Source organism: Borostomias antarcticus (genome assembly GCF_949987555.1).
Source record: "Borostomias antarcticus genome assembly, chromosome: 22".
Lineage (NCBI taxonomy): Eukaryota > Metazoa > Chordata > Actinopteri > Stomiiformes > Stomiidae > Borostomias > Borostomias antarcticus.
In genome coordinates this window covers 2212148-2235482 of record NC_140255.1, presented here as the reverse complement: position 1 = coordinate 2235482, position 23335 = coordinate 2212148, and the positions used below count along the sequence as shown (strand labels likewise).

At 41.5% G+C, this 23335-nt stretch overlaps 1 protein-coding gene across 1 annotated transcript in view; it reads right to left on the bottom strand.

The window, feature by feature from the left end:
* Positions 1-5367: 5367 nt before the first annotated feature.
* Positions 5368-23335, bottom strand: part of LOC311324157 (beta-1,4-galactosyltransferase 1-like) — a gene marked incomplete at its 5' end in the record, with an annotated part of 41903 nt that continues 23935 nt past the window's right edge. Inside the window, 4 exons of the mRNA XM_084456560.1 lie at positions 5368-5709; positions 11411-11515; positions 19748-19870; positions 20098-20285. Coding sequence (XP_084312686.1) covers positions 5580-5709; positions 11411-11515; positions 19748-19870; positions 20098-20285 — 546 coding nt within the window. The 3' untranslated portion in view covers positions 5368-5579. The remainder of the gene's footprint in view (positions 5710-11410; positions 11516-19747; positions 19871-20097; positions 20286-23335) is intronic.

The window sequence follows — 23335 nt, the reverse complement described above, 5'->3', positions numbered from 1 at the left end:
TTATTCCAAGCGGCAGGCCACCAGCACAACTGTGGGTCAACAGCAGGAATACCCGACAATGATGCCGATCCATATTGCCCGAAGCATCCATAAAGCACATCTCCCCACTGTGCTTTAGATTGGCATGCACTCTTTTCATTAAAGGGGAGCAGATGGCCACCAAAAGCTGCTTGCCACTGGATGTTGTTGTTGCTTTAGCACATTGGTCCCTGACCTCAATGTTATAGTGCTCAACCTGCCTTTCTAGAGCCACTGTCATCTGGACTCCCTTTGAGCTTCCATATTCCTGACAGAATATCTGATGGTAAAATCTGTCCAAAGACAATAAATTACTAAGTAATTTGTACACACAGTAACTTTCAAAATATTGCAACTTTTTCATGCATTATTTTAATTATACATTATGCATCATTACCTGTAGCAGTACTCGAGAGTAGGACAGAGTGCTCGGTCTGCTGTGGCAAACACATAGTCATCCCCAGGTTCCACCTGAAGATCGTACTTCAGCACATCTAAGGCTGAACTTGGAGAGTGTCCTGCTTCAAAAAGCTTGGCCAGATTATCTCGTGTCTTGTCCGCCACATCACGGTACCTGAGTGCATCAGCCACATTGATGTTGTGGTTGTGATCACTGCAGATGGTCACCGTTGTAGGAAACGTAGGCACATGAGGATCTGTGCTTCTGATGAGACATGTTAGACAAAAATGTTCTTTACTGCTCTTTAACAAAAAAAAAAATTATGCAAGACAAAACAGTGGCAAATGTAATTGTAATATGTGTACAAGTGCACAATTTTTACATGTCATTTTTCAAAGATGTTGTAATAATTACAGTAAGTCCTACTTACAGACTCAGTCTGCCTCTGCTCACTTGAGTGCGAACCAAGGTTATTATAGTTAACGAAAACTAACTAAAAAACGAAAACTAGGTGTGAAAAAACATTTTAGTTAACTGAAATAAAAATAAAAACTAGGGTCTACAAATAAACGATAACTAACTAAAACTGTATTGTGTGTTTACAAAACTAACTAAAATAAACTTAAATTGTAGAGAAAATGTCCTTAGTTTTAGTCTTTTTCATTTCATACATAAGCCTAGTATTTTGGGTGGATATTAAATCTATCCTCCATTATTTCTTTAGCTGTGCCCCTGCGCAGAAGTAATCTGATGTTCGCCAGATGGTTTGTTTTGCACAGAGTGAAACAACATGAGCTTGTGAGATCAGGATGGTCTCACGAGGCTAGCGCAGAAAAAAAAAACTAAAACTGATACTGAAACTAATAAAAACTAAACTAAAACTAAGCATTATCAAAAAATAAAAAATAAACTAAACTAGCAAATCTGCTTTAAAAACTAATTAAAACTAAACTGAAATTGAACACAAAAAGTTAAAACGATATAAAAATAAAAACTAATGAAAAAAGCAAAACTATTATAACCCTGGTGCGAACGAGTGTGACAGTCATCTTAGCAGGGCAGTCTGTGTTCTTGCTGCTGCTTGGTATTGTTTCCATGCCCCGAGGTCTAGTTTTATGCTGGCATCTGTAGTCAACCTTACAGGACAATACAATGTTATTTTATAAATAGGTATGTGGCAATAATCTACGTTAATACCCTTTCACATCATTAATAGTAACGTCTGCAATGGGCATCGTAGCTGGAAATTCAAATGTCTTCTAACTTCAAAAGCAAGTTGTGAAATTGACCTATACTGTATTTACTCCTCCGAAAACCTGTGTGTTACCTTGAAAATAACTTTTTTGCCCTTTCCTGGATATGTTCGGTCCACCCTCCAGGTGACTGTGTGAGATTTTAACCACAGCTTTATTTCATCCTCTGATGAGAGGCCCATCCGAAGAGTTCCCTTGAAGTTAACGTGATCACTCGTCTCACTAATTGCCTGGTAATCGCAGACATGGTAATCATAGCTGTCTGGCAAATTATCCTATGAAACACAACAGAGTCAAATGAAACAAGATAGGCACGAATGCATGTGACAAGGGCATTTCGTTAATGAATGTATGTATGTGTGTGTGTGTGTGTGTGTGTGTGTGTGTAATACTACAAATAGAACCCTTTCCACAGCAGTCATCTTGACTGAAAGCCAGGTAAACCTACATCCTGTGAGCCAGACTGGCACATTGATTGACCAACACATGGACACAGACTGATTAACATTATTAATGACACCGGTGTCAGTCTGTTTCACAGGATGTAGGTTTACCTGGCTTTGTGTCAAGATGGATACTGTGAAAAGGGTCTTTTCTAGAGTAGGCTGTATTTTATGAGAAAATAAACAGTTTTCTAGAGAGAGAAACCTTCAGAGTAGGGAATTCCAAGATATTACTCTTGGGACTGGTGCAGATAAACTTCTTTTGACAGGGCCTCTCACCGAGTCTTGCTCTCAATTGTCTGAGGAGAAAAATCATAATTTTGGACATAACGTTAGTAACGTTTTTCATTTGCATAACGTTACACATGGGATAACATCAGATTTAGAAAGGGAAAAAAGACAATGGCGAAAACTAAAGACAGGTTCACTTAGCTAACGTTAACGCTAGCTATAACATTAACTAAACTTCAACCAAGTTTAGCAGGACTAATAAAGCGACACTGGCGAATGACAACTCTGGGCTAATATAATTGGCTTTAATGTTACTGATTAAACACATAGTGGAAGAACATAGTTTGATGATTCATTGTTAATTTTACGTTACCGTTTTTCTTCTTCACTCAAAGGCATAACTTTGTGCGTTCTTTCGTTGTCTGCAGTACAGTGCGGCGAAAGTCGCTGGCCTCTTCGCGTAGCCTACGTGAAAAATGTGAAAAACCACAACAGGCCTATGCTCTATGTAAGCACAACTAGCGATTCATAAAGACAGATTGATGAAAACAACTGTTTCGCGGCAGAAAATAGATTTTTAGAAACTGCATTCTAAGTGCCCCGAGCACCGCCATTACATGGATATACTGGCTTGCGCTGGATTTTAAATTTCTTCTACAAGCCTCCGAACTACACCAAAGTGATCTCGGTGAGTCAAACGTCTTATATGTCGTAAATAAGGTCCAGGTTGTCAAAAACGAGCATTGTCCTTTAAGGCTGCTTTGACCGCAGTGCGAGACCGCTGGAAATGGAGAATCAGGGACACAAGAGGGCGTGCGGAGTCAAGGAATGCAACGCAATATCAAGGCAGACGGTGGTAACCGACATGCAGCTGTCCTTTATGAAAAGAACTGCAAATTTAAAGGGAGAAAAATAATTTTGCTTGGGAGGTCAAACTGAAGGCAAAAAGACAGGCCTACAGGCTGTAGAGACTGAAGAGACAGAATCATGAAACATTGTTTATTGGAATGGTGTAAAGTGTGTCAAACCGGGTCAAAGATATTGTAGGCCCTAGTTGAAGTGCATTCTGAAGGATTAAAAAGACAGTAGGTCCTTGGGGATCCATGCAGACAAACAATTTATAGTTTTTCATTGAGTTGGTGATACACACCCAGGAGAGTGCCAGAGTCAAGCAAATTTTTTATTTATTTGTATTTTATTTCAAAAGGTATCCTTCAAGAAGAACAGTTACAGCTTTGCACCATCAGGCAGTCCTGGCTCCCAAGCTGCCATTTTCAAAATAAGAGTCCTAACCTGCAATCATAGCTGTCAATCCTACCGAGAACCTGCCTCGAGTCCCCACCCCCCTAGAGTTTATAGTCTTACATTATTTTGCGCCAGAACTTATTGACGCATCAAATCCCTGCTAGTGCAGACTTTGTGAACATGTTTTTGTTTACTTGGAGCAAATATAGTCAAGGTAACCACCATCAACTATAGTTTTTCATGGGGGTCACATGTTGTTGTACCAAAAAAATGTATCGTTTAAGAGAGATCCTGTCAGAGGATTATCTCAGTAGATATTATCTCAATACCAAGAAGTCACACTGAATGTTTCACCTTAACCCTAACCACACTTATAGTCTTATCTGAGGTAAATCTGTGGAGATGAAGACAAGACGGACAACAAGTGAAAAACAGCATTTCATCATGAGCCATACACACACACATACACACACACAACCTCATGCAATTACATTCAGGTGCCTCCATGTTATGCCAGGTAGAGATGGGATTTATGACTCTTTGAAGGGAGCCAGATCTTGAGGAGTGGCTCATTTTTATATTTATTTATTTTTAAGAAGCCAGCCTTGGGGTGACCCATTTTATCTGGGAAATAATCACTGGGAGGAATGATAAGGTAATATTTGGATCAGAATCATTCAAACTTAGACCTCCAATATATATTCTATTGGTGGGATATTCTGAAATAATGATTAGGCTATAATTTCATTTGGTAATGGCTTGTGTGGACATTTGTGGTAAACATTCCACAGGGTGGCGCCACATGCCTCTGCTTTGACAGCAAGATCATTTTTTGGATTTACCCTTTGTATAAAATGTGTTTGTGTGTAAATAAACCTGACTTATGTTATTCACACAACACCTGTACTCTGCTATGCTGCTCTCCTCCTGCCTGTTCGGCAGTAAAGTAGTAGGGAGGAGCTTGAGTGAAAAAAGAACGGCTCCCACAACTGTGAATCGGTTCCCATCGTTCGTTTTAAAGAGCCGTTCAAAAGAATCGGATCGTTCGCGAACGTCACATCACTAATGCCAGGGAGTGGCATCCACACAGGCTGCTTGAGATTGTGCTCTTCACATGGCAGGGAGCTTCAAAGGACTGGGAATGACATGTTCAAGATCGAAGTGATTTGTTGTGTTAGGAGTTTCTGACCTTTAAATGTGATATTTGAGTTAGAACTAGGGATGCATCGATGCATCGGCCGAACATCGGCATCGGCCGATGTTGGCCTTGTTGACTGCCATCAGCAAATAAAATGACATTCACCGATGGTAGTGGCCGATGTTATGTCGCAACAATTACGTTTTTTTTGTTGCAAAACATAGCCTACCAAGCTGCAGATTCGGAGAAGATCTGTGACGTAACGCCGCAAACGCGTAGTTTGCTTTCAAATTAAAGTGAAATAAAAATCGGCGTTTTGGAACCAAACACTTCATTTCTTTGTTTCCCTGGCACAAAAGGGGGAATAAAAATTAAATAAAATAAACATCGGCATCGGCCCAGAATTTTGCAATCGGTGCATCCCTAGTTAGAACCCTGCTTTATTGGTCACTAGAACACCTCTAGCCAAGACGACTCTTCCCCCAAGAATGGCCCATTATTCAATGACCCCAACACCACCAAAAAGACTACAATATAATTATAAACATTATTGCAACAATATATACTATACAGACACCAATTGCATGATTGTCCCAATATATACATTTGACATTTCACTTAACATCCACTGCATTATTAACTGCATATCCCAGTTCAATCCACCGTCGGTTGTGCAAAGGCCGAAAGAAAGGGACTCCCAGAAGTCTTTACTGGTCTGATCAGTCAGTCTCTGTTGTCCAGTGAGACCAAAGGTGGTTTCATTGTGTCAAGGCACATTTGGTGGCAGCATCAATAGGCCTTTCTTCAAGGTCACTTTGTTTATTGATTTCATTGGTTTCCTGCTCGTTAGGTTAGGGTGTCCCCACGTCCACTGTGATTTTGGTGTACAACTGATCTTTCTCCACTTTGACCACTTTGTATGACAGGGAATTGATGCCGTCAATGTGCATGGTCTCCCTGGTGTGTGCAATGCGGTCAAACCTAGAAGGAGAAACCGGTCAATAGACAAGACGACATTTAGCTGTGAAAACTATGCAAATTAATTTCCCTGTTAAAGTTATAACCTCAAACTTTTTCATATAAATAAATGTCTTGTTACTATCTATCATTGACTGAGGTAACACAATAAAGATTCAGCCTGTCCCCCATTCATGAATGCCTTTCCTTTTGTAGTTCTGAGATCCTGGTATCTGTCACAACATTCCCGGCAAAAATCCCAAGCTGCGCACAGTTAGTGATGTGTTTAACAGCTGTGTTTGGTCAGCCAGATAGGATAGGCAAAGCTTCTTAAAAAAAAAAAAAAAAGTATAGGCAGAACGGACACTCTGTTGGAGGATCAGCCTCTTATTGGCCCAGGTGCTGTTCGTCCTCTGACATCACACAAGCGGCAGTTTGGTTTGAAAGTGATCACTGAGAAATTAAATTTAAAAAAAACTAAAAAAACACCTGCCATTAATTTAGGTGTTGTCAAAACAAACAAAACTGGGAAGTTTGATATTATCCCTTTAACTAGTATCCATGTGTAATTTAAACAACTGTCCCTCCTATCCTGAATGTGTATTCTCCAGTGTCCTTTGTTGAAGAACACCAAAAAGTAAGCCTGAACATACCGATCGAGAACATTATCTTATTTTATCAGGATTTTTATAGATATTTAAAGTATCCTTTGTGGCGATTTTTTTTGCCAGAACATCAACGGATACCAGTGACCACTCTGTGATTTTCCTGTCTTCGAAAATGAGAGTTGATGGTGTTTTTGTCTATGCACCTATGGATATTTTGCGTGTGTAACCGGTAATCTTGAGAGTGCACCGTTTAACAAAACTTTGATATCGGCCGTTGTATTTGATCGTAGATAACCTTATAACATGGCTTATAATGCTAAATTCTGAACATCTCCTTTAAGGTTATTCATAATGACCCACAAATGGTGAGCATGCCATTATCACATTCCTTATAAATGATCTTAAGAACCATTAAAAAAACATTTGAAATGTGTAACCCGTTTAATAAACTCACTCCACTATTATAATGTCTAAGTCACCAATGAGTTCGTTTTTTGGTGGCATAGCTGGTTAGAACGAGGTCGGTCATGTGGGCTCAAATCCACCCCTTGGCAATAACAATACACAATGCAGACGAAACCAACTTAAGATCAAGCACTGCAAAAAACATTATTCATGATTAGTAAATGGTTTCTTTAGTATGCTATTTAGTATTTAAAATGAGTAGTGGCTCAATTATAATTTGTAAATGTTGAACAGACTATGAACAGATGCTTTATAAAGGGTTTATTAACAAGGTTTATTGAAACACTTTACATAAGATCATCTTATTAAGCGTTAGTTAATAGGTACTTATAAACTGCTGATTAACATTAATATGTGTTATTATAAACATGTTTATTGTTACATTATAAGACAGATTTTAGCGTAAAAGGGCGGATTTGAACCCGGGTGTCCTGTGGGAAAAGGATCGTTCTAAGCAGCCACGCCACTAAAAAGCTAGCTATAGTAGGGATGTTAACAGTTAATCGACTATCGATTAATTGCCAATAATAATATAATTGAGTAAGATTTGGTTACTCGATTAATTGCTTGTTAATAGAAGATAACTTTTTTTTTGAATGAACATTATCAATGGGAGTTGCGTGAAATGTAATCATGATTTAGGGTCTGACTGCACATGATGGCGCCATGCCATGTAGTGAAGGCTAATTGGGACGCCAGGAAATATCAACGACACAGCGGAAGAAGACACAAAAATGAAGAGAGCAAAGCGCAGTCCAGCATGGGACGTTCTTATTAACTAATCGACTATGGTTTGTTAAAGGAATAGTAAAGGGAAAATGCATGTTTAGCCCTGTTTTAGGGTTACTTGTGATCATATACAATGATTCAGATCAAAACGTTGACAAAGCTAGCATTTTCGAGAAAGTTGATAATTGCTCTACCACCGTTTTGGTCATACAATGGATGTGGATGGGCATCTTGAAAAACCATTCAAAAACATGTTAAACACTTGATTTCAAAGATAAGAAACTCACCTAGGTGTAAGTTGGCGTTCTGGCATATAATTCGCCATAAAGTAAGATTCTAGTTCACCTGGAAAGGCTTTTTAAAAAATATTTAGCATCAAGCTATTTAGCCGCAGCACATACAACTTCTACTTTAACTGATTCGGATATTGCGCAATGCCTTGATCTTGCGGTAGGCAACGTCCGTGGTTTCCGGCTCAGCTTCCTTATTTGAAAAGCTAGCCACAACAACAAGACAGGCTCGTGCGAAGCATTTGTTTGGGATCGCTACAATGACACGCTATTGTGCCGTTGCCAATTGTGGCAAACTCCGTTCATCTGTAACTTGTCAAAGACTTCCCTACAACGATCCCGCAAGATTGAAGTTGTGGCTAGAATCTCTTTACTTGGATGTAAACACACCCGTGGATATTCTTCGGGTCTTAGATCACCGTGTGTGCGGTTTGCATTTTGAGGACAAATGTTAGAAAAGCCTAGGCTATTCTCGAAGAAATCTCCCAAAAGGGTCTTCCTCAAACGTGATGCTGTTCAGACTTTACATAGAGTCCTGTAGGGTTTTATTGATCATTTTATGAAATCCATTGACTTGTATTGACAAGAAACTCACCGAGGTGTTAGTTGGCGTTCTGACATATAATTCGCCATAAAGTAAGATTCTAGTTCATCTGGAAAGGCTTAAAAAAAAAAATTTAGCATAGAACTATTTAGTCGTAACCATGGATGTATTAATAGAACTGGATGCGGTGACTACGTTGACGCCTCGTTCTTGAGAGTGAAGCTTTTTGAAGGGTCCACCGACCCCTTTTGACATGCGCAGTTGTGTTTTTTTGCGTCACAGTCATGCGCAGTTGTGCTTTTTAACCATGTGATTTGTTGACCCGGCCTCGTCCACGAAGTGTGGATGTTTAATGCGCGTTCACCGCTCTGCTGTATTGCGTGTCCCTGAATTAGCATTGTTAAGTACCTGCCATCAAATCACGATTCTGTCAAATATATCGTTTCTAAATATTATTTCTTTATCCAGGCATCTTAGTTTTAACAGCTTCATTATAGCAGAGCAGGTTATATTTGCTTGTGTGTGGTATTTATTCTGTTCACAACTTCGCAATCGTACAGCCAGGCTACAGAGCTCCAGAAACCGTAGCCATAGCAGAGGAGCGGCCGGAACAGAATGCTCCTGTTGCGGTACAGAAACGCGGCTAATAGGGGAGTTTGTGGTGCTATTTTCCATTCGCCCTTGATGAATCCTAACACAAACCCATATCTATAACATATTCATTCTTCTTCTTCTTCTTCTTCTTCTTAATATTATTATTATTATCATAACCGTACTCAGCGAATGGAAAATAGCACCACAAACTGAGCTATTAGCCCTGTGCTTGTACCCGCAACAGGAGCTCTCTGGGCCGGCCACAATGTGATGCAGCTCGGCTTGGCATAGGGGTTCCTGGAGCTCTGTAGCCTGGCTGTACGATCGCAAAGTTGTGAACACAAAAAATACCACATACGAGAAAATAGCACCTGTTCCGCTATAATGAAACTGGTAAAACTAAGATGCCTGGATAAATAAATAATTTTTCTAAATGATATATTTGACAGAATCAGTATTTTACGCAAGCTAGTTCTTAATGCTAATTCAGACACACTAACAGAGCGGGGGAGAGCTGTGAATGCGCATTGGAAATCCACAGGAACGTGCAAACTGTTCGTGATCGGGCGGGGTCTGAGAAAAGCACAACTGCGCGTGTCAAAAGGGGTCGATTCGGCAAGATGGCGCTGATCAAAATGTTTCAGGAAGTAAATCGCTTCCTGGCCCCTTGGTCGCAACACATATGTGTGAAAACTTCCGCAAACTAGGTAGCCTGGCAACATAAACAATAACAATAGCTACCGTAAGTAGTTCCGCTTCCTGAATCCCCTCTGCAGATTGATCTACACATTTACAACGGTCGCTTCAATACAAGTCAATGGATTTCATACAATGATCAATAAAACCCTACATGATTCATACTTTGCGGCGAATTTGATGTCAGAACACCAACGGACACCAATTACCCCCTCGGTGAGCTTCTTGTCTTTGAAATCGAGTTTAACATGTTTTTGAATGATTTTTCAAGGTGCCCACCCACATCCATTGTATGACCTAGAGCAATTATCAACTTTCTCAAAAGTGGTAGTTTTGTCAACGTTTTGATCTGAACCATTGTATATGATCATAAGTAACCCTAAAACAGGGCTAAACATGATTTTTCACTTTACTACTCCTTTAACCTTAATAAGGCACTGTTCTCACTTTAGATCCGGTAGCTGCAAAATGCATTATAACGTGCATAATAAGTTCATAATTAATGGCAAATAAGTATGTATAAGAAACTAATAAGGCTTTTATTAACATTTGTAAGCAGTTTATAAACTGTTAACAAGTTTCTTAAAAATACCAATAAGCACATAATAGCTAATATATGTAAGGCTTTTATTCATGTTTATAAACTGTCTTATACATATGTATAATGCTATTTACACTTATAAATGTCTTATTAACACAATATCATCAATAAGCATCTTGTAACACCCTTATTACCTATTAAAGCAACTACGAGGATTGTTTGACTGGCTATAAAACAGTCTCATTCCTCTATATTACCTTCATGTGCGGCCATCTGCAAGATTGGGAGTTTCTAGATGTCTGGTTGGTCGGGTTGACGAGAAAGGACAAAACGATTTATTTACCTTGTCGCTATTTATCCTGATGTAGCATCTTTTTGCTGGCTTTCAAAATGAATGCTGGGCTAGGAAAGATATTTACTACCGCTTTTGTGCACAGGTGCTCCTAAAATCAACACAAATGGAAAAACTCCTCATAGCTGCATTAACTAATGCTTAATAATAGGACCTTAATGTAAAGTGTTACCAATGAAAAAAAAGGCTGTCGCTAAATTTAGCACCACTTATACTGGCCGTTGCTGAACTAGATCCTCAGGCTTACTGGGTGTGAACCACCATTTCGTTTCTTTGTGAGAAAGAAGCTCTTCCCTCTGCCTCTCCCACTAATTATAATTGAAAACGGGTGCATAAAGGTGTGTGGGAGGAGTGGCATTGTGAGTGAGAGAAGCAAGGGAGACCAGAGTTAAACATTGTGAGTGAGAGAAGCAAGGGAGACCAGAGTTAAACTCGCCTGATTGTCTCATTGAGTTTTATTTCCATATTGGCTCAAATGGGTGAACTGTTTTTTTTGCTTCCCTTTGGAAAATTAGGGTTAGGCGCTATATAAATACAAGTTTGATTTGATTTTGATTTGACCAATGTTTTATTCTCTGCCTTAGCTCTTTTATCTTTCTTTTACCATTGAACTCTTTACCTGTTTTTTAGCATATGTTAGTATTAATTCCATTGCACAACTCTATTTATTGAAAATAAACTTTTAAGTAATTATTTGAGGAAACTGCTATTGTTTTAACCTTTTATGTGTGGGGCATCAGCCAGCCTCATCATATAACCCAGAGCAAAGAAACATGCTTAATACCAATGAGCTGCTTACTGTTTGTAACCACTGTAGACTACTGAGAAATCCCATACAGCAGGAAGAAGGCAGAGGCTTGAGACCTGAGCAGGTTAGAGGTGAGGAGAGAGAAGGTGGAGGTTCACCTCTGAGGGTTGGGTTCGTTTTGCTTGTCCGGACCATGGTGAATCATCCTGCACCTCCCGATGACTCCGTCAGGCCGTGATATGGACATGCCCTTGGAAGTGAGCCTGCAGAAACAAAACCGGTGCATCAGGTTCCAATAAAAACACTGTGCACGTATGCTTCATTGTATTTAGGCAAACGCTTTTCTGATCCCGCTGGGGGAAATTATGTAGGAAATATGAAACTGATGCTGTAATGGAATCTTCAATTACAGCATCAGTTGCATAGTTCTGCTTCAAAAGAGAAACATCCGGAAATGTTTTACTGGTGAGGATTTAGCCCAGAGCTTAGCCCGGAGGACATCAGTATGCCAACTTCATTGTATTTGTGCAATTGTTCTTCTAATCCCGCTGGGAAGACTTCTTCCTGCTGGGATCACTTCTTGGAGTCCCATCTGTCCTTTGTATCACCATAACCAACACCTGATTATGTGAAACAATTTTAGCTAGATGTTGCTTATCATGTTTTTGATTTATATATTATATGTATATCATTAGTATCAAATGAATGAATATGAGATTGTGTTCTGTAACTATTGTGTAGTTATTATTGATTGATGACATGACCCATGGGCATCTATTTATATGGGTGTGTCACACACTGTTTGTAAGATGACCTGATGAAGAACAGAGGCTCAAATCATTGTCAAGTAAATTTCAACATTGGAGCATAAGAGTGCAGGTTCTATTGGTTTCATTCTCATCCTGCTGGGGGAAAGGAAATGATCTAGGAGGTAACAGAAGAAGTGAAACTGAGGTAATAGAATAAGTGAAACTGAGGTAATAGAATAAGTGCAAAACTAGAGTTCTGCCTGACCGGAGGCAACCGGTGTTTTGCAGAAAAACGACTGCCTGCTGAAAAACAACTGCCCTGCCCGAAATGAACGCTGAATATCGCTGAATCTGCCTTAAATGTGGGCTATATTAATACTTCAAACATTAATAGGCTACAGTCATATGATATTATTATCTCAAGTGTTAGCTGGTAATGATAACTTGCTAGCCTAGTCTGATCGTGTGCCTGTGACTCAAAAGTGATATAGCCTACTGTACATTAAACATGCTGCCCTGATGATAGGCCTATGGCATCTTACAAATAATAATTTCTTATGTGTATAGTCAGACAGAACACATCATGAGTTGGGGGGGGGGGTCATATTTCGGCAAGCCCCTGCCGAAATAAGATTGACCCCCTTAATTCAGGAGTGCAAGGGCGACAAACTTTTCAGGGCTTAAAGTAGAAGTCATCAGGTGCAAGTATAGCAAATTGGATCAATGTCACTGACTTTGTAATCCTGAGAAAGGGTCATTTTTCTGGCAAGGCTAGCTACCCTGGCCCAGACTCGTGGTTAGAGATATAAAAATATATACTGTAGATATAGCCTAGGACTGCTCTGACACCAACAACCGTGGACAATGAGGCCCATTCACCAATATCTTCCTGAGTTCTGTTCTTAAATTTCTTCCTAAGAACATTTCTAAAGAAAGCTCCCGTCTGATTCACGACTTGTTGGTAAACCGCTGGATGAGTTCGCACCTGCCTTCTCTTGATGGTGAATCCCATGGTTTCTCAAGTTGAAAACGCGTGGCCGCCATGGATGTATTAATAGAACTGGATACAGCCACTCCATTCACTGACCGCTATCACCAATGAAGCCCTATTGAACCGCGCCATCTTGGCAAATTTGTAGTCATTTGACCATTTCCGGTGACTTTTGTACTTGCGCAGTTGTGCTTTTCTGGCCTTCCGGTGACTTTTGTACTTGCGCAGTTGTGCTTTTCTGGCCTACGCGCGTCCACGTCCACGGTCAACGTTGGCGTTGACCGCTTCTAGCTATCGAATGGCCGACTGGTGTAAGATGGATAGCCTAACGTTAGAGAGATAAATGTAGGCTATGGTTATGTTAATAAAGCTAACAATGATGTTGTAACATGCATGCAGCACTGCCGATCTGAACGATTGATTCATTATTACCATGGATCGGTATTGGGATTGATCAAGGGCGAATGTGAAATAGCAGCCACGAACTCAGCGGGTTATCCGAGATGCGGTAGCAGCGGCCAAAGCTCCTGCTGGTGGGGAGTGAAGCTCTTCAACTCGCCGGTCACTGGCTCCCTGGAGGAATTTAGCCTGGCTGCAATAACGTTATCGCGAACGGAATGAATACCATCTACTAGCAAACAAAACATGTTCAGTTATATTTAACCTGTTAAAACTAAGATGCCTGGATGAAAAAATAATTTCTCCAATGGATATATTTTACAAAAACAGGTTAATATGCAAGCCGGTTTTCATTGCTAAATCAAAGCGGGGAGAGCCGGGAACGGGCGTGGACGCGCGTCGGACAGAAAAGCACAACTGCGCAAGTACAAAAGTCACCGGAAATAGCAGAATGACTACAAATCTAGCCAAGATGGCGTGGTTCAATAGGCCTTCACTTTAGATTTCGAATCCTGGGGGCTTGGTGGCCGCTCACCCGAATTAGCATAGGTAGTCTCCTTGCTATCCCCATATAAGAACATGCAACTACAGAGTCGTGTGCGGATGTCACTTCTCTGAATGAATACTGGTCATCCGTGCCCTTGACTCGGCAGCTTTTCGATAGCATAATGATTTAGGTGGGGTTGTCAGGTGCGTTGAAAAGACAGAGGACTGCATCTAGTGTGGGGAATCAAAATCAGATTTTAATTTAGTCAAGTAGGCCTCCTACTACAAGGAATTTACCTTGGTGCATAAAGACAGCGAGGCAGAACAGTGCAAAATGTCAAAGTGATAGAATGCAATATACAATAGGCTACAGTCTACAAAAATGTAGGCTTTTAGCTGTCAACGCGGCATGCCCAAACGAAAATCTTAAGAACGGACTCAACCTGTCATATGTAGTGTCAGTAAAATGCATGGGATGATAGCCTACTTGTTTAGTGAACGCTGTATCCGGAGAAGGGCACACAGTTGGACCCGGCGCATCAGGGATATTATTTGACAGACAGCACTCTCACTTTGTAAAATAGTGAAAACCATTATTATAAGATAAATGATACAAGTATTGCAATCCTATAATGTTATACAACTGTACTGTAGATGTGAAGTAAACGCAATCACAAATCATTTTAAATGAACATGTCTTACTTAAAGGAGTAGTAAAGGGAAAATGCATGTTTAGCCCTGTTTTAAGGTTACTTATGATCATATACAATGGTTCAGATCAAAACGTTGACAAAACTAGCACTTTTGAGAAAGTGTGATAATTGCTCTACCACGGTCATACAATGGATGTGGATGGGCACCGTGAAAAATCATTCAAAAAACATGTTGAACTCTCAATTTCAAAGAGTTCGATGAGCCATGAGCAAACTGTTGGATACTGCATTTGCCGTGCAACGTATTCCATTGTCCAGTTGTCAAATCTATTTGCCAACAAACTGTTTGAGAGCCAGCACACCTCAGTGTCCCCTAATCAAAAACATTTTTCACCTAACCTCTCCAGCATATTGGTCAGTCTGACATAATTGGGGGTGCGGATGCGGAAGTGCCCGTTGACTTCAGTGTTAAAAGTTCACTGTAAAAACACCACTTCAAGAACCAAAATAACAGGCTGAATACACTATCGGGCTTACAAACTCATCATTACCAGACTGATTGTTTTTCACTGCGGTTGTTTTCGCGTTTGGAAATACATGGGAGTGAATGCAGCTGACGGCTAACTATGGCTCCTCCATGTATTTCTAAACGCGAAAACAACGGCAGTAAAAAACAATCAGAGTCTGGTAATGATGAGTTTGTAACCCCAACAGTGTATTCAGCCTGTTATTTTGACTATTTTGGTTCTTGAAGTGGTGTTTTTACAGTGAACTTTTAACATTGAAGTCAACAGGCACTTCCACATCCGCACCCCCAATTACGTCAGACTGACCTGAAGTGAATAAGGCGAATCATAGTCAACTGACAGACTGCTTTCCCTCCTTGTGAGATAGGTAGCCTAAGGGGAAAAAAGTGAAGCAGAACTACGGTCCATGTCTGGTGGGGAGGAGGTTCGGTGCTTGGATTGCTCAACACTATGGGTGCGTTCGTAAATATGTTCTGAGAATCTGCTCTGAATTCAGAGTGCTCCGGTTTCAACGTCATAGAGCGTGCTGAAATCAGTTAATTTACGAATGGTCGGCTCTGAGTGCTCCCAGAGTGCAGTGCTCTGAATTTTCGAATGGGTACGCTATGAGTGCTCTGAAATTCTGAATGACCACAAAGCACTCCGGTTGCGCTCCCAGCGCATTTACGAATGCACCCTATATGTGACGTGTTTCCGTTCATAGCATGAGACCAATCAGTAGTACCCAATAACGTTGCACACTAGCAGGGAGCAGTAGATTGCTCATAAACCTGCACTACTTAAGCTACTTCACCAACTGGGTGTGATTTTTTCTTCGATAATCGTCGGCTGGCCATACATTATCCCTTACATACTGTAGATCCTGTGCGTAATTCAGATTTCTGCCATTCAAATTTCTCTGAGAAACACTGCTTAGGTGAAACCTTTTCTCTTCCAATGCAAAATGCTGCTGCATGTGTCCTCACTAAGACCAGAAGGAGGCCACATACCACACCAGTCTGATTACCTGTCAGTTTTAGAATAGATTTTAAGATTATTTTATTAGTTTATAAAGCACTCAGCGGTCATGCATCTGAATACATGTCAAGCATGCTTTTATGATATACACCAAGCACAGTAGGTCCCTGAGGTCCTCTGGCACTGAACTTTTAACGGTTCCTGGAGCTAGGACCATGAGACATGGGGAGGCAGCCTACAATTATGCCCCCAGCCTTTGGAATACCCTGCCAGAAAACTTAAGAATGGCGGAAACTGTGGGAACTTTTACGGCTACATGAGATAACTCGACACTTTGGCGGTCCCTCTAGTCGTGATAACAGATTAATGAGTTCCTAACAAGGAACCTACAAGTTGTACTCTTGACCTTTTCCAGTCCGGCTTCCGCGCCCATCATAGCACAGAGACGACTTAGTCAAAGTTGTAAATGATCTCAGAATTAATGCTGACTCCAAAGAGCTCTCTGTTCATTTCCTCCTCGACCTGTGCAGCCTTTGATACTATAGATCATGCAATCCTCATCAAACGACTGGAGAAGTGGGTTGGCCTCTCCGGTCCAGTCCTTAATTGGCTTAGGACCTATCTAACCGGTCGTGATTTCTTTGTTGCCCTCGGTGACCATAGTTCAGGAAAGATCCCTATGACCTGTGGGGTGCCCCAAGGATCGATCCTAGGACCCCTACTCTTCAGCCTGTGCATGCTTCCCCTTGGCAGTGTCATTAGGAGGCACAACATTAGCTACCATAGCTATGCAGATGATACCCAACTCTATATCTCTGTAACACCTAGTAACTAAAGCTTGGTTGACTGCCTTGTCAAGTGTATTACGGATATAAATGTATGGATGTCACATTATTTCCTCCAACTAAACCAAGGCAAAACAGAAGTACTGATCATTGGAGAAAAAGCTGAAAGAGAGAAACTATCTGCACATTTAAAAACTCCTTTAAGACACCAAATGCCAGGCTAAAAACCTAGGTGTCATACTTGACTCAGATCTTAATTTCGAAAACCACATCAAGAATATTACAAAGACATCTTTTTACCACCTAAGGAACATTGCCAAGGTGCAACCCTTTCTCTCTCAGGCTGACACCGAAAGATTAATGCATGCTTTCATCACAAGCAGGCTGGACTACTGCAATGCTCTACTATCAGGCCTACCAAAGAAAGCAATCTCTAAGCTACAAATGATACAGAATGCTGCAGCACGAGTCCTCACTAAGACTAGACGGAGGGCACACATCACACCAGCCTTAAAATCACTACACTGGTTACCTGTCAACTCTAGAATAGACTTTAAAATACTATTAGTAGTCTATAAATCTCTCCACAGTCACTCACCACAATACATTTCAGACATGCTTGTTAGGTACATGCACAACAGACCAGTCAGATCCTCAGGTACTGAACTTTTAACAGTTCCAAAAGCCAGGACCAAGAAACACGGAGAGGCAGCCTCTGGAACACCCTGCCGGAGTGCCTAAGAAGGGCCGAAACAACGGAGGTCTTCAAGCGAGATCTCAAGACGTACCTTTTCGACCTAGCCTACAATCACTAGTCAGGACCTTGAGACACAGAAAGGCAGCCTCAAACCTACCTGTGAATCCTCTGTATACATAGGTGTATTTTCTGCTATGCACTGTATGTATATCAAGTAGTGTACAGAAGCTGGTTACCCTGAAACAGGCTTGTTCTGTTCTGACATCTGTGTTGCTTCAATGGCTCATCGTGCTACTAACCGTTTTCTGCCTCCCCTAGTACCTCTCTCTCTCTCTCCCTCCTATCTTCTAACCAGGTCCAGTGGATGCCCCACTGTTGCTCGCAAACCACCCTGAGTTCGATTGATACTCCCGTGTCAGCTGTGGATGTTGTAGTATTTAGTTAACACACACACACACACACACACACGTACACACAGACACACATCAGTCCACATCCGTCTTAGGCCTGGACCTGATGCTCTTAGCCTTTCTTGCCCTGAAAATGTAATTTAATTTAATTTATTGCTCTATAAATGTTCTTAGCTGTTAGACAAATATATTCCAGGAGCTTGCTCCAGGTTGCCTGTTTCAATATCCGTGTTGCTTTTATGGCTCTGTGTGCTACTAACCCTGTTCTGCCTTCCCTCTCCTAGTGTCTCTCTCTCTCCCTCCTATCTTCTAACCAGGTCCAGTGGATGCCCCACTGTCACCAGCAGACCTCCCTGAGTCCGATAGATACCCCTGTGTCTGCTGTGGATGTCGTAGCACTTAGTTAACACACACACACATACACACAGACATACACCAGCCCTCTTCCGGCTTTAGGCCTGGGCCATAGCAAACACACACCAGTATTTGCCATGTCTCTCCTATGTTGTTTTTTAGCTTCTCTTACTCTGAAAATGTAATTTAATGTAATTGATTGCTTTATAAATGTTCTTATCTCAAACATACTCCAGGAGCTTGCTCGATCGCCTTGTTGAGAGGGGTCAGGGAAGAATTTTTACAGCTCACTTATCTGGCCCCTGGGTGATAACTGTTTTTTTTTACTTCCCTCTGGAATATGTAGGGGTGGGTCGTATGCCCACCTCCCTTGTTCTCTGTAAAGCGCATTGTGTTGCCTCTGGGTATGAAATGCGCTATACAAATAAAGCTTTGATTGATTGATTGATTGATTGATTGATAAAATTGGCACTGTGTTTTAAGAACCACACTTCCCACAATCCCACACTCACTTGCTGTAATGATGGGAAAAAAATATGATAAACGCGCGTGGAGCAGACTGGATTGGAAGATTGTAGCTGCTTCAATGCAGGTAAATACCAGTCTTCTTTCTTTCATGTGCATGTAGATACATTTGCAGATTTCGTTTTGTGTTTGTTGTCTTCCTGATATTGTGACTCGCAAAACGTGTCACTTCCGTTTCTACCACAAGATTTCCTGCCAGTGTACTAGTCAGTACACCGAAATACTAAAATAATAAATTCACAGGGTCTCATGCAGTCTCATGTCACAAACATTATTTTTGGGGTCTTGCTAAGGCCAATTCATGAACTAATAGCAAGTAAAGGTGAAATTTGAACTATAAAAAAGTTCTCAAAGAGCTTTACGCGAGATCTTAAGATATACCTTTTTAATATTGCTTTCATCATGTAGTTTTTTTATACAGCGTTATAATTTATAATCTGTTTTATTTTTCTATTTTATCTTAAATTTTTTACTGTTTCTTATTTTCTATTCTCTTATCATATATGATCCGTCCTGTTTTATTTTCTTATTTTTTATATATACATCTACTAATAAACTATGTTTTTATTTATTATATAAAGCACTGTGTGATACATTTGCTTGTATGAACATGTGCTATATGAATAAAATTTACTTTGACAAATTCTGATTGTTAATTCCTTGTGTCAATTATGTTTTTATCGTCAGCCAATCAAAGACAGGTTTTTGCTGGTTTCGCTTTTCGAGTCCTTCGTGAGAGGAAGTAGGCTATTCAAACTGTTAAACTCAAACAACTTGGAAGTTGTTCAAACTTTAAATAGCCAATTTACAAAGAAAATGTTGGGATTAAACCGGGCTTGGGCCAATAAATTCAGCCAATGGGACAGGCCCGGGCCGGGCTCAGACAGAACATGCATGGGCTTGCTCAGTTGGGTTGGGTTTGCTTTTTTGGGCCCGATCTAAGCTCTAGTGCAAACGCTGACCTGTTGTACATGTCGTCGTCCTCCCCTCCCCAGCCCCAGTAGTTGTTGGGGAAGCCGTTGATCTTCAGGAACTGCTCCTTGCTCAGGGCCGACAAACCCCCAAAGATCTGGGGGTATGGCAACCTGAGAGAGAGAGAGAGAGAGACAGAGAGATACATAGAGAAATCAAGAGAGGAAGAGATAGAGAGAGAAAGACAGACACTTTATTATCATTATGTTTAGTTTGGCCATAATATCTTGTCATGCTGATGGCGGAAAGTCTCATGTCACCCGTCCATACAGGGGGTAGTCTAGCCAAGAAGCGTGTATTTGAAAACAGAGCCAGCTGTCTTGAGGGAATGTCTGCTTACCTGAAGCCAAACTTGTCCAAGGACACGGACAGGTGTCTGGGCTGGCTGAAGCACTTGTAAATGTTTCTGTCATCCATGGGGACGAGGTCCACGTCACTGAAGACGAAACATTCATAGTCGTACAACTTCAGGGCCTCCGAGTAGCCAACGTTGAATAGCTTGGCACGGTTGAAGACACCATCTCCATCCTACACCAGTTAACAGGAAAGATCACTAGGTCAGAAATACAGCTTGTGTTTGGTCTTCCTGGATTCTGTGGGCCAAGATGAATCGAACGATATCCCTCTCTTGATGTTTGCTCAATATCCCTGATCTTTAGAACGCCGAATAGAGTAGGTTACGCTCCCAACTGAATGGAAGTATAGTCGTTATATTTCACAACTTACTAGAGATCCGATGTCAACAACTCTACATGATGCTGACATGCATCATGGCATGGGTATGGGACACAGGTTTACTGTGCGCTTGTAATTAACAGACACTCAACATACACTGGAAGTGTTGTGGCGCAGCATTATAAAACTATTGTCAGCTGTGCCTTGTAATCACTGATGTATAGCTCGCTAGGCAATATCCTTTTTGCCATTATCTTTATATTAGCAAGACCCTGGGTGAAATATCTTTGATGATCAATCGCTCGTCATCCATTTCCATTTTCCACTAGGTAATGATGTAGGCTGTTTCGTCGTGTTTGTATCTTGAAGTAACAATGTTTGTATGTAGGCCTAGTGATTTGCTGTTAGACTTAGTAAAGTTGTGAAAGATTTTGAAAAATGCAACGACAAAATCCCTGCCCCTCCCTTCAGGCCTCCCTCAAATGCCACTCTTCCAAACTGGGGGAAAACAAATGACACTCGCTAGGCAGGTAGGTAGGTTGACAGGCAGGTAGGCCATCCAATCATTTTAAGTTGGCAACTCGAAATGCCACAATTATTACAGTCCTGCTACTTCCACAGATTACAGATTTGTTTCATTTTAGTGTCAGAGCATTTTATTGATTGATGTTGGGATGTAATGAGAATTGCAAAAAATATAACAAAAGTGCTTTTGAGCCAAACCACATACAGCACCTTTGTACATTTTCTTTACTTGTTTGCAACATATGCTATGTCTTTTTTAGATAGTCAAGCTGGAAAGTCGGCACACCCCTTTCACCTTCTCCACGTTTTATTATGTTACAGACTTATTTTACAATAGATTTGAGTTCATTTTTTGCCTCTGTTACGTCCACACATCTTCCTGCCAGTGTCCTTGTTTTGTGTTTCATTTTGTGTCTTCCCTCTTCCCGTTATTCTACATTCAGGTTCCCATCCCGCCGTCTGCTTGGCCATTTATCTTTCCGTCTATCAGGACTAGTCACTCCATTCCCGCTGCTGACAAACATCCCCACATCATGATGCTGCCACCGCCATGCTTCACTGTAGGGATGGTATTAGCCCAGTGATGAGGTGATGCTTAGTATTCAGGCCAAAAAGTTAAATTTTGGTTTCATCAAACCAGGCTGTCATATGCCTTTTACTAGGGAGTGGCTTCCATCTGGCCACTCTGCCATAAAGGCCTGATTGGTGGAGTGCTGCCTGGATGGTTGATCTTCCGAAAGGTTCTCCCATCTCCACAAGGATACACTGGAGCTCTGTCAGAGTGACCCTCGGGTTCCTGCTCACCTCCCTGGCCAAGGCCCGTCTTCCCCGATTGCTCAGTTTGGCTGGGCGGCCAGGTCTAGCAAGACTCTTGGTGGTTCCAAACTTCTTCCATTTACGAATGATGGTGGCCACTGTACTCTTTGGGACCTGTAAAGCTGCAGATCTTTTCCCCTACCCTTGTCCAGATCTATACCTTGACACAATTGTGTTTCTGAGGTCTTCAGATAATTCCTTTGACCCCATGGCTTGGAGTCTTCTCTGACATGTCAGCTGTGGGACCTTATATAGGCAGGTGTTGGCAATCCCCACTCATGTCCAGTCAATTGAATTTACTACAGGTGGACTCCAATTAAGCTGTAGAAACATCTCAAGCAGTATCAGTGTAAATAAAATGCACACATCAGCTCACTTCTGGGTGTCATATCAAAGGGTGTGCACCCTTGTATACATACATTTTACATTTAGATTTTTAATAAATTACAACTGTAATTTCCCCAAAAAAATGAATGAAAGTGAATGGCCGGCCATGTTCGGGCAGCTCCTGGACCCGCCCCATGATTCGGATCCGCACCAAAATTGAATGGCTCATGCTACACCTCTCTGCAGTTTCATGAAAATCAGTCTGGTAGTTTTTGTATAAACATAAAAAACCAACGGACGGACGGACAGAAACACGCCACTGATAACATTACCTTTCGCCCTGCGCTGTCGCTGTGATAACATTACCTTTCGCCCTGCGCTGTCGCTGTGATAACATTACCTCTTGCCCTGCGCTGCGAAAACATTACCTTTCGCCCTGTGCTGTGAAAACATTACCTCTTGCCCTGCGCTGTCGCTGCGAAAACATTACCTTTCGCCCTGCGCTGTCGCTGCGAAAACATTACCTTTCGCCCTGCGCTGTCGCTGCGAAAACATTACCTTTCGCCCTGCGTTGTGAAAACATTACCTCTTGCCCTGCGCTGTGAAAACATTACCTTTCGCCCTGCGCTGTGAAACATTACCTTTCGCCCTGCGCTGTGAAAACATTACCTTTCGCCCTGCGCTGTGAAAACATTACCTCTTGCCCTGCGCTGTTGCTGTGAAAACATTACCTTTCGCCCTGCGCTGTGAAAACATTACCTTTCGCCCTGCGCTGTGAAAACATTACCTTTCGCCCTGCGCTGTGAAAACATTACCTTTCGCCCTGCGCTGTGAAAACATTACCTTTCGCCCTGCACTGTGAAAACATTACCTTTCGCCCTGCGCTGTGAAAACATTACCTTTTGCCCTGCACTGTGAAAACATTACCTTTCGCCCTGCGCTGTGAAAACATTACGTTTCGCCCTGCACTGTCGCTAACCTGTGCAGGTTAATCTTGTCTTGTGTGTAGTAGTAGTAGTAGTTGTGGTAATTCTTGAATTCCACAGGTAGGTTGGACTTCCGGGGACATCCAGATGCTAATGGATCCAAAGAGAGTAGAGAGGAAGTTGATCAAGGTGACTATTATCCTACTCACTGTGCTGGGGTGGATGTTGAATCGATAGCAGAAGTCGTTTTCCTTTAACCCCACAGACAGGTACATCATGAGAGCTTGTTAAAAGTCCATATACCGTCTT